This window comes from Furipterus horrens, unplaced genomic scaffold, assembly GCF_987537825.1.
Source record: "Furipterus horrens unplaced genomic scaffold, mFurHor1.1.pri manual_scaffold_4, whole genome shotgun sequence".
NCBI classification, from domain to species: domain Eukaryota; kingdom Metazoa; phylum Chordata; class Mammalia; order Chiroptera; family Furipteridae; genus Furipterus; species Furipterus horrens.
Genome location: NW_028327174.1, coordinates 140,702,158 through 140,718,429, shown reverse-complemented (window position 1 = coordinate 140,718,429; position 16,272 = coordinate 140,702,158). Strand labels below are relative to the sequence as shown.

The 16,272-nt window shown below is 38.5% G+C and overlaps 1 protein-coding gene and 1 pseudogene across 1 annotated transcript in view; one reads left to right on the top strand and one right to left on the bottom strand.

Moving 5' to 3' along the window:
- Window positions 1-16,272, bottom strand: part of TTC39B (tetratricopeptide repeat domain 39B) — a 130,104-nt gene that overhangs the window by 47,198 nt on the left and 66,634 nt on the right. The window contains exons 3-4 of the mRNA XM_090274091.1: window positions 15,083-15,178; window positions 1,447-1,557 (exon numbers count right to left, since the gene is read on the bottom strand). Of these exons, the coding sequence (XP_090130217.1) occupies window positions 1,447-1,557; window positions 15,083-15,178 (207 nt within the window). The remainder of the gene's footprint in view (window positions 1-1,446; window positions 1,558-15,082; window positions 15,179-16,272) is intronic.
- Window positions 5,170-5,908, top strand: LOC150012957 (SIN3-HDAC complex-associated factor pseudogene; annotated as a pseudogene).

Below are 16,272 nucleotides of genomic sequence, written 5' to 3'. Positions count from 1 at the left end.
AAAGCCTGCCACCATGCAAAAACAAGTGCAAGCCACTTTATTCTTTCTCCCCCATGGAAAAAGTATGAACAACCTTTGGTAATTTGCAGTTTCTCCTGAACAGTGAGGGCACTGGTTGTTCAAAGGGATCAAAAGGAATGAGAGCCCAAAGTTAATCAGTAATTGCTGTTTTAAACCTCATAATTAAACCAAAAGTTCCTTCACGAGGAAGGAAAGTATTCAAGTAAGAAAAATGTATGTTTTAAGAATGAAACATTTCTAAAGATCAGAGAATATATAATTCCACTGACTACAATAAAAACCATTCATTTTTTATTCCATATTCTGCCCAGATGGGTGTTAGTGGCAAAGAAAAGGAGACGTGTTTGACTAAAACCGATGGAGACAGGAAGGCAGACTGAGAGAGGAGAGACAGAGAAAGAGAGGAAGGCAGAGGGAGGTGGAGACGGGGAGACGGAGAGACGGAGATGGAGAGACGGAGATGGAGAGACGGAGAGACGGAGAGACAGAGGATGGAGAAGTCTCTGGGGGAGAAGGCAGGAGACGGACAAGGTAGAGGTTGCGAGAAACGCTGGAGACAACACGACAATTTCCTTAGTCTATGGGCTTCCCCATCTATTTAACATATATTCCTAACCTCTGAAACGCTAAGTGATCAAGGTCTTCTAAATCTTAATAGAATCACCATAGCAGCCCCTCAGTAGGTAAATTAATTTCTAAGATTCAAAGTTAAGGACCAGAATCACATCACCCTATTGATGGCTCAAAGGAATGAGATTCCCACTTTGTGCCCAGCTGACCTTCTAGAAAATTACTACATGAGATCTAAGCTTCATATAAGTAGGTAACTGTGTTTGAAGGCACAATGTAAGAGTAGGTATTCCTGTCAAGTTATAGTCACAGTGTAGGTCTGGGGACGGTGGTCAAAGTGAGGCCTAGTAAGAAGGCTGAGCACAGGTTTTGCTGCCACATTTTAAAAATTAACAAGCACTATTAATTGAAATTAAGTTATTAACTTGTTATCACATAAACAAGGAGTCCCAATAATATTTTATTACATTTTTTAGAATTTGAGATTACCATATTCTAGTTTTTCCCATACCCATTTCAAAGGAAATTTTTCTCAATTATATTTAAACTTAAGAGGAACATCCCTAAAAATATTTCACTGAAGAAAGCAAAACGGAGTTCTACAAAACCACAAAAATGACACTATTTAAACATATACAGAAATTAAAATATGAGAAAGAATCACAGATTTTCTACTGGTTACAGTTGAAAAGACAGATTTCTTAACTGAATATTAAAACTAACCAACAATAAGGGGTCTCAACCAAATATTCATGTGGAAATACAGATAAATTGACTAACAAGAATGACATAAAAGACAGTCATCAAACACATCTGAAAAAATATATTTTACCTAAAAGAAATAAAGTTAATTACCATGGTTGAAGCAATTCTAAGGCATCTGTAAATTTGTTACTTAGAAATAATTTCAATGCCACTTCACATTCTTCCAGGCCACTCTTGAGATCCAACTTGGTTGATGCTGACCTGAAGATCAAGAAAAAAATATATAGAATTTCTATAGCATTTACTATTAGCAATTTGTCACAGGGAGTGTGTATGTGTGTGTACGCGCGCATGTGTAACATACTTTGGAGACAAACAGATAGGTTGTAATTCTAACTGCCATTTATTAATAGTGTCTTGAAACTCCAAGAGCTGACTTCCTTTCCTGTAAAATGGGAACGCCACTACCTGCTTCATGGGGGGCTACAGTGAAGATGGAATAAATGACAAATAATGCTCACAGTGGACAATGAATAAGTTAGTTATTCCCTATCCCACCCCTCTATCACCCCAGAGACCACAAGTATAGAACGACGCTTATTCATGGGCAGGAACAGAAGCTATTTTGTTTTAGTTTGATTATATAAAGGGAAAATGTGCTTTAGTGAAAACTGAATTGTCAAGAGGAGACCCCTCCAGGTTACTTGCTTTTGATTTTATGGGAGCTATCTTACAACTCTGTGAATTATAAGTAAATGACAGCAATGGAAAATAATTATTGTCCATAGACATGTAATTCAGTCCTGGCCAGGAAAGATTCAAGTGACTTCCCTCCAGGGTAGAAGAAGCTAGTTGTTCATAAATTTGCATATTCATTTCAACACTCTTATTCCATATAAAGTTGTGTTGTTTTCATTTCTCCTTTGAATCTGTTATAACAACTGCCTAAGTTCCCTCATTGATTAATAAATTGTCTTTAAAATGTGTTCATTTCTACATCTCTACAAAAGTCATGATTTTACCCCCTTTTGAAAATTATGTTAATTATTTGATTGATAGAAATTTCACTCTTTAAAACTAGAGCCATCTCTAAAATGTTTTTGTAACAATTTTTAATAGGAAAATATTTCAAAAATATGTCAATATGTAAATGAGCAATGATTTATTTAAAAGTAGTTCAAGTTTTATTTCCACGCCTCCAACTTCTCCAAATTCATTCCTTCAAGCATGAAAACAAAATCTCACTAGTTACTCATCTAACAGAAATGGGCTTTGAAGGTTCTACTGGGAATGACCCACAAGCTCCCAATGTCTGGCACCTTCCTGTTACTCAGACCTTAGCTCAGGGAGCGCCAGCTCAGGACTGCCTCACCGACCTCGCCGTCTTACTGTTCTTTACTCCGTACCACTTATCACCATCCAAAGTATCCCGCGCAGTATTTGTGCACAGGTTTGTCTTTGTCTGCCTTCCCTCCCTAGGACATAAATGCAAAGAGGTTGTTTTAGTCACTGCTGTGCCACCAGTGCCTTCAGTGGTACCTAGGACATAGTACACACTGAATAAATATTGCTGAGCGAGTGGATGGCTGAGTGGGTGATTAGGTAAAGCCGATCTGAGTGAAAACAGAGAATCCTTCATGCCTGGGGCTTCAAGGCACTTCTCCTCCAGGGCAGTGCAGAAATAAGACAAGCCAGGTGGACAGTTAGCTCAAGAGCTAAAAATTTGTGGTGGTTCATTTTACATGTCGACTTGACTGGGCTAAGGGATGTCCACACAGCTGGTAACACACCATTCTGGGATGTGTCTGGGAGGGTGTTTCTAGAACAGATTAGCTGTTGAACTGGTGAACTGAGAACAGCAGATGGCTGTCCCCTATGTGGCTGGGCACTGTCCAGTCCATGGAGAGCCTGCCTCAAACAAAAAGCAAAGAACAAGTGACTTCATGTGCTCTGTCGTGCTCCTGGTTCTCGAGCCCTCAGGCTGAGACGAACTGCACCATGGGCTTTCCTGGTTCTGCAGCTCACAGACAGCAGATCCCGGAACTCCTAGGCTTCCATGATCACCTGAGCCAAGTGCCAAGATAAATCTCCTTGTCTCTATACCCTTTCAGCCCCGGTCCTCTGGAGAGCCCTAACTAACCTGGAACTGCTTTGCCCTTAAGTTCCCAGTGACTAAAGAGGCCAAACAAGAAGGCTAGGAGTTCACAAGCCTCTCAGGAAGGTTTTTCACAGGAAGGTTGCCTGATACCTCCCCTCAGTCTCACCAAATTTGGTCAGTGTTACTTCCTGCTGATCTCTTAATCTTGTTTCACCTCCCCTACCCAGTCCAACTTAGAGAGAGGGAAGAGGAAGGCTATTATGAATCAAGGGAGCAGACAGAAATAGGGATTTTAGATTCTTTGCTAAGTGCATCCAGAGAAAGTTCCTGCTTTATTCCGGAGCCCAGGAGCCCCTTTGCCCCAAGAGGCACAATCAAAGATTTTCTATATTGATTCCACTCAAATTGTGATCTTAAGTAACCAGATCTGAAACTCCCAATACTACTTTCAATTATTGACCTGGAGGTTTGGTTTTTACCCTCTGAGAACTCACAATTTATACTGACTTATGTTGGGTTGAGATAATTGGTGGCTTTTTTCTCCTCTTCCCAAATTATTTAAGATTTTTTCATGTTACTTTTATTATGAAAAACTGATTTACATTAATATTACACACAAAAGTAATGTTTTAAAGAAAAACATGAAAAAAGTCCTATCGGCACTATTTCCCAGCTCTGTAACCTTGAACAACCACATTACCTCTCTAAATTTGTTTCCTTACCTATAAGGTGGGGATAGTCAAGCCTGCTGTTACTATATTACAAGATAGTTATAAAAACCAAGTAAGCTCATGGAAATAAATTATAAGCACTACTTATACTGAGGCATTAGTATAATTCTCCAGGAATGTCAAACTGCCCAGACTCACCTGATAAGAACAAAATACACACATATTTTCTGACCTGGCAAAGTTTCTCTGCACTTTGCTTATAATCTGATGACCTACTTTTACCATATCTGACTCACAAGCCCTGTTGATTAAAAGAAAGAGGGTTTTTTTAATGATTTGTATTAAAATGAATAGAACTCTACAAAACCAATACATGATAATGTAATACTTCCAAGTTCTTCTAAATTATTCCCTAAATTTTCAGTAGCCTCCTTTACTTGATAAAATCAATTATTTAAAATAATTGCACATCCAATTGAACCACTATTAACATTTTAGAATTATACAAAAGTATCTCTGATATGAACGTATTTTAAATCCACCTCCATGAAACAAAGGCTCGATAGTAATCCATTTTTCAACTAAGGTTAGGTGAGCATTGTAAACATGGATGTAAGTTGAAAGTGTTATAGTCGCTACCTACAAAACTTACAGATGAGTTAGAAGGTTAACGACTGTGAGGGAAGAGCACTTCTTCCCGCTTCTCAGGTTTACCAAAGGGAAATTTAGCAGATTAACACTCCTGGACTCTCCTCTCTTTTCATTCCTTCCCGGGAGAGTAGTTATCTGATCGGTTTACTGGAAAGAAAAACTGGGCATGAGTGGTCCAGCCCCTTCCCACAGGGAAAGAGGGCTCACTGTGGCCTATGTGCTCCATGACAGAATAAGCGCAGCAGGGCAGGCTCTACCCCATTTCCATCACCATCCTCACAAGGGAAGCCTGCAAAGCGGGGCCTCAGTTTCATTCAGGGGTGTGTCAAAGCCCATTTCTCCATGCATCTAAGTTACATTCTCCAAGATAGTCTAAAAATAATAAGGCTGACTTTCTAGACAAGGCCATTGAGGAGGAAGGAGTGATTAGAGGGGGTGGGGGGTTGGCCTGACATGCACTCCGCACCTTGGGAATGTTATTACACATGGAACAACTGTTTTTTGGAAGACTACTGCCCAGAAGAAAAGCTGTTTGGTTTTCACAAGCCAAAAATGTACCGAAGTATAGAAGGCTGCTGTATTTGCAGAGCTAAGTCCTCCAGTTCCCTATTCATTGGCAGTAAACACTACAAAAAGGACTTCCACAGCTGTCTCGGGTTGCAATGAGACTCATTCAGGAGACATCTGCAATGCCTGTGTCCTCCTTGTGAAAAGATGGAAGAAATTGCCAGCAGGATCCAAGAAAAACTGGAATCGTGGTAGATGCAAGGGCAGGACCCAGTCTAAAGACCGCACTAAAACCAAAGAAAGTGAAACCTCTATCTGGAAACAGGATAAAAAGCAACCAGATCAGCAAACTGCAGAAGGGAATTAAAATGTCACATTTCTGATGCTCAGAGTACCTCCTCCCTCATGTGCCTCCCCAGTTCAATCTCCGTGTTATAGTAACCGGGCAGATGACAGCTCAGACACAGAGATGGCTTCGGGCTCTAACAGAACACCAGTTTTTTCTTTTTTAGCTCTCACATAATGGAAAAGATAGAAAATGTTGTGGAATTATCTACAAAGGCCGTTTTGGGGACATCCTCATTGACACACATCTATTAAGCCTTGCTCCAGCAATAAGGCAGCTGCTGAGAAGCTGGAGGAGCAGGGGCCGGAGCCTCTGCCCATCTCCTCTCAGGAGTGCTGACTGAGGTTTATGTGGAAGGGGAACAAAAGCGATTTACATTTTAGGAAGAAAAAGAAAAAAAAAAGCAACAAAATGGCAGTCCTATTTTTAACTCAGATACCTGCTATTCTGCCAAAAGACAACTTCTACAATAGTTCTGAATAGGTTATTTTTCCTTCACTTTTACAAGTTCCACAAACTAAAAGGCCTATTTCTAGCTTACTAAAAGAAAAAAAAAACATATACATAACATTTAAGATGCTGAATATTTCACAGGAAAGCTGAATGCTGCTGTAAAGTGCTCTTAAGTCTTTTTCTTTTAAATCCCTTTCTAATGAATGAAACTAGGGGAACTTCAGAGACATGAGATGGATTTGTGCATGATAAACGATATAGTTTTTAGTCTTTCTATATTGAGAAGCAGTGGATGGGGCATTTTTAAAGGTGGCTGACTGCACTTGGTTTCCTTCATGATAATAAATTTGTCATAACTCAGTAACCTGGACTTGCCCCTAGAGGTAGTTAATAATTTTGAAATATTAAGGTCTTGCCAAGGTACTGATGATTCAAACCTATACTACTGAATATTAAGCAGGACAGACTAGCCCTCTGCAAATACCTTGAAGGAGTAATTTCTAAGTATACAAAAAGGTAACTGGACTGTATGTGTTGTATCCTGTGTCACCTCCCTCACAGTGATATTCGATGAAGATTTAAATTTATATAAAAATTCTAAAGCAGAATCAAAGCTCCCGTTGGGGAAATGCCAAGTCTTTAGGATAAGCAGTCTTATATGAAAGTACAAAGCTTTACCACATGATACAGAACACACTCTATTAAAAATGTTGAATCATCTGAAAAATAAAATGTGCATGCCTTCAGGATGGCATAAGAATAACAAAGGTTAACGCTTCTTGGGGCACATCTCTTAAGAGGCCTTGCCGAGTTTGTAAATGACTGACTTCTGTTTGTGTTACATGACTGGCGACTTCCCAGAAAATCTACATAACTCAGGTTTAGCTCTGGGTTGTTTCAGCTGACCTGTGTGAAGGTTTCATCTGTGTAGAGTGGTTTGGGGTTTTTTTCACTAAAGTAAAATTCAAAAAAGAAAGTAATGCTGAGTGGGCTGGTTTGGGTTTGGCTTCTTTTAGTCAGGCTTTCTGTACATGGAGATGTTAGATGATAAATCCTGAACGTGATGCCCTTCACTTCTAAAATCTTTATTAAAAGCCTGCTACTTGAACCCAAACCAAAGTACTCTCATTGCCTCTTTTCTAAAAGTTCATGAAAAATATTACCAATTCCTACTTTTCATAAAAAGGATCATTTGCCTACCTTATAATAAAATGACTCAGTGCTTATTTTTAAAGCTGGATTTTAAAAATTCGACAGTATAAGTAACAATAAAGGAATGACCCGCTTTTTAACTGTAGTTTTATGGTTCTTAATCGAAACTTAAAATTTTATATTTCTTTTGGAACAAACTATAGGTCACCATATGTAAAGACTACACAGTGAGTTGGGGTGGCTCTCCCACAGCCTTTAAGGTATATTACAAGTCTCAGCCATCATCTTCCTCCTCCTGAGTTACTTTGAAATGGGTTGCTTTTTGGGGGGCACATTTTGGCTATAGTATTAGTGGTAGAATATACTATAATATAGATCATCTCTGCTTCTGTATTTATTTATTTATTTACTTACTTATTACTAGGCCTCAACCACAATCTTCTTCCCCTTCCACCTGTCTTTGCCTGGAGGGTGTACTGTATGTAGTCATGTACTTTGTATTAATATATTAGAAATCTACAAATCTGTTTTATACTTTTTATACTGTTCAATACTTATAATCAAAACTTTTACTGAATAAATTTAATCTTATTAGAAAATTTAAAAATAAAAATAATAAGGCTCAGAGTTTGATCTCTATAGATCTGACCCCTTCACCAAAATCTCAGCTAGCTCTAGACTTAGGCCAAAGAGACAGTTCTTTCAAAGCAAGAACTAAACGCAGGATTTGTTGGCACAGAATGGTAGCAGGATTAGAATTTACTCTTCAGACACCTTACCCAACATATGTGGGAGTACCCAGAGTTCTTTTCCAAGCAAATCCAAGATCCCATCTGTACTGTGAACTATAGATTACCCCATCCTCAAGAGCCCCTGGCCAATATGCCTCAGGTCAATCAATTCAGCTCTGTGGAGTTCAGAGGCTCAGAAGAACCTATAGCTGGACAACCGGGCCACATAGACTCCTGGTACAACTTCTTGTTAATGACCCAAGGGAGAGGAAGAACCCAATAAATTCACAATGTATTGTGGGCTGTGTTAGATGGTGAGACTGGCAGACAAGTCACTTAACCTCCCAAAGTCTGTTTCCTCAACTGTAAGAAGATGAGGACATGACAATACCTACTCAACAAGTATTAGCATTGCTGTTATGAGGAGCACAAAAGATAGCACAAAGTAAAAATGCTTCTAATAATGAACTAAATGAATGAGGTAAATACCATTGTTTTTAAAAAGATTAAAGTGACTAGTCTCTCCTCATGTGAATTATGTGCTCGTCCTTCAGACCCAAATAGGAAAGCAGAGTTTGGACGCAGAGCCACCACTACGGTGCCAAAGTACCTCCTGTCATGTCGATGTTAGTAATCTGTTAGCAGAAAGACTGGGGTTTTTATCAACCTCTCATAAAAAGCACTTGGTCTGCAAAACCAGAATATGATATGTCAAATTCATTTAAACTACTTGTGCTTTAATGCTTTTTCCACCTATCCTGATTTGTTAATAAGTACAATTATAGTGAGCTGCTCTTTAATGCCTCATTGATATGGTAATAATTTAGCATTGCCCACTAAATCTCTAATAAAATTAACCTATTTTGAAACAGCTTGTATTTGGCAGAGTGGTAACCATGCCTGGTTTATTCTACATGTGAAGATGTTGGACAACCATAAGCAATGAAGCACCAGTTCCATAGGCTAATGCCAAAGGAGTTAGGAAGAGGGATGGGGAAGGAATAAAATGTAGGCACAGCAAGGTGAGATACATACAAAAAAACCTACCTCAGCTCCTCTGAGCTCAGTCCTCTGCTTTCCTTCTTAAACTAGGAGGGAACTTTCCAAGAGGGGATGGTATAGATGTCTTAACTGCATGGAAAATATACCTAGCAACCCTCTAAGACAAAGAAGAAGGTCAAAGAAAGCTAGGTGGAACTCTATAATAATGTCTGGTCATTCTTTTTTCTATTTTTCTTTAATCGTGGTAGAATACACATAACATAAACTTTACCAGCTTAACCATGTTAAGTGTACAGGTCAATAGTGTTAATTATATTTACATAGTTGTGAAACCAATCTCTAGAACTCTTTGATCCTGCTAATTGAAACCCTATACCCACTAAACAATAACTGCCTCTATCCTTTACTCTTTACTAACCAAAGGAAGAGAAAGGGTTCTCTCTTCTCTCACAAGCTCCTAGTCAAAATTTGACCACAGCCTTAATGATTTAGCCACTGGAAAACCTTATCTCATTAAACAGCCTCTGGAACTCAGACTCCTGAGGGACCAGAACTCCTTGCATAACTCTGGGATTTTCCCAACCTTCACTCAGTAACTAAAGCTACCAATGGTCAGTACCATGCTGAGTTAGCAATCCAAGCTTGGTAAGTGAAGGACTAAAAAGTCTATAAAAGGTTTGCTCTCCATTCCTTTAATCCTGAGACCCCAGACCCCTGTTCTGCTTCCTGCTTTTAATGAATTTCTCAACTAGATCAAGACAGCCCTGGCTGGTGTGGCTCAGTGGACTGAACACCAACCTGCGAACTGAAAGATTTCCAGTTCGATTCCCAGTCGGGGCCCATGCCTGGGTTGTGGAGCAGTCCCCGGGTGGGGGCACGCAAGAGGCAGCTGAATGATGAGTCTCTCACACACTGATGTTTCCCTCTCTCTCTCCCTCCCATCCCCACTCTCTGAAAGTAAATAAAATCTTTTTTAAAAAGAAGACAAAATACACTGTATCTCCCAGATTTTAAAGTGGGCAACTCTGTCATTACATTTCCCATGGAAAAAAATTCATATTTGAAGACCAAACGTGTCTCTCAAATAATGAAGGGGTGTGTAACAAGGAGCTGATTGGAAAGCTCTGAGCCAAGGTGGAAAGTCTTTCTTCATTTTTCCAAAAGTGACCTTAACACAGCTGCTACCTCAACTAATGTGTCAACAGATTTGAAGTAATGAACACAAAGCCTACAAATGGCTGAAACTTTGTGCTGTGGCGATCTGTAAAAACACTAGCAATAAACTCAAACTCAAAGATAAGAGTTGTTAAGACATCGGGATACTTCTAAGGGAAAACTCTCTCCTGGCTCTTTCAAGTTGAAGAACAAAAGAAAACCATGGCTTTCAGAACACTGTTAAAATTATATAAATGAGAGGGATTATAACCAGGGAGGCAAATGGATTTGTGAAAGGTATACTGGCCTGGAAATGAGAAGACAAAGCATCAAGTTGCAATTCAACTACTGCCTGGCTGTGGCACCTTGGATATGTCATTTGATATCCAGTATTTCTTCTTTGTTAACCAGTGAACAAAACACCCTCTGACTGCCTCACAACCTTGCGCTGAGGAGTAAGTGCGCTGGGTATCTGTGGAGTGACGAGCCACAGGAGCAGTGATACATTACGTCGGGTGCTGTTTCGTTCTATGCGGCCTAACTACCCACATACTTGATCAAATCTGAAGATTTGTTCCACTTTTTAGATGTCCTTCTAGGATGCTCCAGCATACTTTTATAACTCCTTGTTTTTATAAATGCACTAAAAGACCTGTTGATTAAAAGGCAGAGTAGGAATTTTAATCATTTAACATCTTTAAAGAAAAAGGCTATGAAATCTGCAAATGCTAATACTATATACTTGACTATGCCTCTAAATAATTTCTTACATTTCCCTCCATTTCTTCACTAATATATCTTTCTGTTTGTTTATTTTTCAAGTGAAGCTGACATTCAATATTATCTATGACATTCAGGTATACAAACACAATAGTGGTTAGACATATATATAACTTCAAAGCAATTCCCTGGATAAGTCTAGTACCCATCTGATACCATACACAGTTATTTCATTATTATTGACTATATTCCCTGTGCTGTTTTATAACCTCATGACTATTTTGTAACTGCCAGTTTGTACTTCTTATTCCCTTCATCCAGTTCCCCAACTTTTTTACATCTGGCAATCATCAGTGTGTTCTCAGTATTTGAGTCTGTTTCTGGTCTGTTTGTTAATTTTGTTTTTTAGATTTCACATATAAGCAAAATCATATGGTACTTGTCTTTCGTGTCTGGCTTATTTCACTTAGCATAACACCCTCTAGGTCTACCCATGTTGTCAAAAATGGTAAGACTTCTTTCACGGCCAAGTAATACTCCACTGCATGCATATATGTCCCATTTCTTTATCCCGTTGTCTATGGATGGACAGCTTCCCTATCTTGACTATTGCAAACAATGCTGCAGTGAACACAGGGGTGCATATATCTTTTAGAATTAGTGTTTTGGATTTCTTTGGATAAATACCCAGAAGTGCTGATAGTTCTATTTTTAATTTTTTGAGGAACTTTCACAGTTTTCCCCAGTAGCTGTACCAGTCTGCATTCCCACCACCTCCTCACCGACACTTTTTGTTGATTTACTGATAGTCATTCTGTCAGATGTGAGGTGATATCTCACTGTGGTTTTAATTTGCATCTCTCTGATGATTAGCACATTGAGCATCTTTTCATGTCAGCCATCTGTATGTCCTCTTTGGAGAAGTGTCTATTCAGGTCATCTGCCTATTTTTTAATTGAATTTTTTAATTTGTCTTTTTGGTGTTAAGTTTGAGTTCCTTATATATTTTGGATATTAACCCCTATTGGATGTATCACTGGTGAATATTTTCTCCCATTCAGTGGTTGTCTTTTCCATTTGTTGATGGTTTCCTTTGTTGTGTAAAAATTTTTTAGTTTGATGTAGTCCCATTTGTTTATTTTCCCTTCTGTTTCCCTTGCCTGAGGAGACATCCAAAAAATATATATATTACTAAGAGCGACGTCAGAGAGTTTACTGCCTATGTTTTCTTCTAGGAGTTTTGTGGTTTCAGGTCTTACATTTAAGTATTTAATCCATTTTGAGTATATTCGTGTATATGGTGTAGGCAAGTAGTCATTTTTTTTTGTTGTTGCATGAACTTGTCCAGTTTTCCCAACAGCATTTATTGAAGAGACTGTCTTTACCCCATTGTATATTCTTCCCTCCTTTGTCAGAGATTGACCATATAGGCATGGGTTTATTTCTGGATTCTCCATTTTGTTCTATTGATCTATATGTCTGTTTTAATGCCAATACTATGCTGTTTTGACTACTATAGCCTTGTAGTATATAGTTTGGTATCATGCAGCATGATAACTCCAACTTTGTTCTTCTTTCTTAAGATTGTTTTGGCTATTTTCCAGCACCTCTCTCTGGGAGAAAGCTGCCTGTCAGTCCTTGGTGCTTTTTGAGCTGCTGCCCCAGTGCTGGAGCTCAGAATGAGCGAGTCTCTCAGCAAGCAAGTCCATGCACAGGCCCTTTAAGAGGAATGCCTGGGACTCCAGCAACCTTTCCCCTTAACAGGATGAACAGGATCCCTGCTAATTTTCACAGAAAGATGTGATGGGGACTCTTCTTCCCAGCACTGGTGGTCCAGGCTGGGGAGCCCAATGTGGGTCTGAAGCCCCTCACTCCTCAGGGAGACCCTCCACTGCCAAGATATCCCTGCTGACTCTTAACTGCCACATCTTGGGATGGAAGCAGCTTGTTTTTGCAGCCTCTCCTCCTACCAGTCTCAACTTGGCTTCTTTGTTATATCCTTAATTATATGAGTCTGTTCTGTTAGCCTTCAGGTGGTTCTCAAGGGTGGTTGCTCTATAATTTAGTTGTAATTCTGATCTAGTTGGGGGAAAATGCGAGCATAGCATTTGACCTATGCTGCCATCTTGACTGGACCTTCCTTTATATATCTTCAATCTCTTCTTCTCTGATCCCTGTTCAACTCAGAAACACACACAAATCTTACTTATTTCTATTTAATGTTAAACCAGGGAAAAAAAAACAGGTAACTTTCCTTACTGTTGTTTTCTCTCTTAACACACAACTTATCCCATTCCTTTTCTTCATAGGCAAGAGCTTCAAAAAAGGAGTTGACATCTACTTTCCTTACTTCCCCACCTCCTATTCCTCTTCAGCCCACTGCCTGGCTCCTGCCCCAACTTGCTTGAAAACCCCCAAACTAAAGGTCTCTGATATCTAACTGCAAATGCAAGGGGTACTTTTCAACCTCTATGCATGCAGGCCTCTGCAACACCTGGCTCTACTGATAATTTCCAGAATTCACCCCCTCTCCAACCCCCTGCCCATCCTGCAACCACCATCTCACGGAGCCTTCCTCTCACACACATCTCTGTACCTGGAACTGTCATTCCCTCAGCCACCCCTTCAGTGACTGCGATCTCAAAGGTTCCTTCCTCCATTCACTTCTCATGTTTCGCTCTCTCTTGGAAATAGCATTTGCAGTTCATGACTTCAAAAACTACATATATGCTGAAGAATTCCAGTCTACATATCCAGCTCACAGCTCTCTTTATTTATTAATGCTTTCAATAATTTTTTACCTATTTTATTACAGCTTTCAAACTTCACATTACAAGTGTTGATGTAGTAGTTACCTAGGGAACTGTCAGATAAGTTAGAGGGTAACTCTGAAAGAGGGACACGTATTTCTGAAGAAAGCTCAGATTTCCATGAACAGGGACATATGGAATAAAACAGTAATTTGGAAAATAAATGCTTTAAGATCCTTAGAAGTTATTTTCAAGTTCATCTCCATTCCTCAATCCTCTTATTATTGCACCCCTTTCTTATATCAACAAACTGCCAAGTCCATGAATATTATCAACACACAAATAGCTAAAGTTTCAAATGCAAAATTAAAAATGCTAAAGATCTACTGTATAATTTAAAGCTTAATAAACCTGTAGGACAGATGAAAAGCACTTTATCATGGTACTAAAAAATAGCTTTCACAGAGTTGCCTTAATAACTGGTAAAGGAATAATAACCTATAATTTAAAAAGAAACAACTGGTTAATTCCACAATAGGCAGGAGAGGAACAGTTCTTAGCAATTAAATGTGATATTATAGAAAATACTAATGGAATGAAAAATATCTCATGATTTAGTAAGTTTTAAAAGGCAGGATGCTGTGGTTCAGTGAAATGAGCGTCGGCCTGTGAACCAAGTGTCACTGGTTCAATTCCCAGTCAGGGCACATGACTAGGTTGCACATCAGGTCCCTAGTTGGGGCGCGAGTGAGAGGCAATCTCACAGTGATGTTTCTCTCCCTCTCTTTCTCCTTTCCCCTCTCTCTAAAAATAAATAAATAAATAAATAAATTGTTTAAAAAAAAATTTTTTTTAAAGGCAGGTTACTACACAGTACATTTAATATGATCCAAATTAAGCAAAAAAAAAAACTAATCTTTCTCTATATGAAAGAAAAAATATATACACCAAAAAAATAGTTATGAAGATAGTAATACATATTTTATCCTGTGATTTTTCTATATTTTCTGAATTTCCTACTGAAAAATTTTTATATGAATGTTTAAGCCAAGATTAGAAGAAGAACATAAGTAAAAAATAATAATCATGATACAAGATTTACTAAAAACTCTACAGTTATAACCATCTCAAGAAACACATGCTTGGGAAAAAGACTGGAACTGAAATACACCAAAAGTCTAACAGTCTGTGTTAAAGTGGTCATAATTACAGTATATGTTTCTCCTTTCCTCCATTTTCCTTGATACTTGGCAATGTGGTTATATTTTTTTTTAATTAATGGTTAAAAAACTTTAAGATAGAAAAAGATGCAAAAGGAGCTGTGCCCTAAAAGTTGAATTTAGTTTGTTTCTGCTTTCATATAACAATGACACCTACTCACTGAGTCCCTTAGCCTCCTTCCCTAATATGTAAAATGGGCACTCCACCTGCCTGGGCCTCTCCCCTTCCCACCAATCTATAAAACACAGAGCCCTGTTCTAACATTAGCATTACAGTTCACCAAAGGATTACACTGGCCCCCCCAGGAACGGTCCTACGCCCTTTCTGACCTGCTCATGGTAGATGACCGGTGATGTTCAGAGGCCTGTTTTCTATCAAGTGATGACAAGTGACGGCTGCTTGTTGCCATATCTGTGCAAAAAGGCCTGTTGAAAAAAAGGCAGAGTGAGGTTTTTATGTTTTTGTCTTACAGGAAAAGTCCACATACATTTAAATACACAACACAAGCCCTCAACTATTTAGTACATCTCACTTCCATTTCTTAGCAATTTGGAAAACCAAGTAACAGAAATCTACTCAGTTACATGGTGAACGTTCCTCAAATACAGCCCCAATAAAATAAATTTATTTTTCTTTTAATCTAGTACATACAAAAAAAAAAAAAAAAATTAGCTGAAATCACCCCCCACAGCTCTCCACCCAAAGATAGCATTGTATCTTGTATACATCCTTACAAAACTTTTCCCAAGTAAATCTATATATGTTTTTATATTTTATTAAAATGCAATATTATAGTAGAGGAGAAAAAAGTTTTCCTTGACCCTCTTAGGGTCCCTGGCTGGATTTGAAAAGAAATTAACACAGATTAACAAGAAAAAAGCATATAAATTTTATTGAATTTTAACAGGTACACGGGAGCCTTCACAAGAGAATGAAGACCCAAAGAACTGAACAAAGCAGGAAGCTTTTACACCTTTTAAACAAAGAAACAATAAGTTTGTGAATAATTGGCAAGACAAGGAGTTGGGCCAGGGGTAGTAAATGGTGAAGACATTACTAGAAAGATAAGGATTACTTTAATAAGGTTTGTATACAGATTCTATGGGCTGATAAGTGTTTGTCTCCAGTAAGAGAATTTATTTCCTGCCTTTAAGCAGAAAAGGGAGAGCGTTTTCTACCTTTTACTGCTTCTTAATTGCCTTCAGCTCATAATAATATGTATGTCAAAGAGGTGTATGTGGGAAGTGACATATTCTGGTTTCCTTCATTATAACCTTAATTTATCCTGAATCTTTTCTTCTCAATAAACAGTTGCTTTATTGTAGTTACTGTATACACAACACTCTACTGAAGGAAGTATCATAATTTGTTACCCATTCCTCATTTGGAGCATGTAGGCTGCTCCCAATGTTTTGTGACTGCAAATACTACTGTAATAAGCCCCTTTATGCATTTTCGCCTGATTACTTCCTGAGGATAAATTCTTGAATTAAAGGGTGTGTATCTTGTTTTTGTTTTA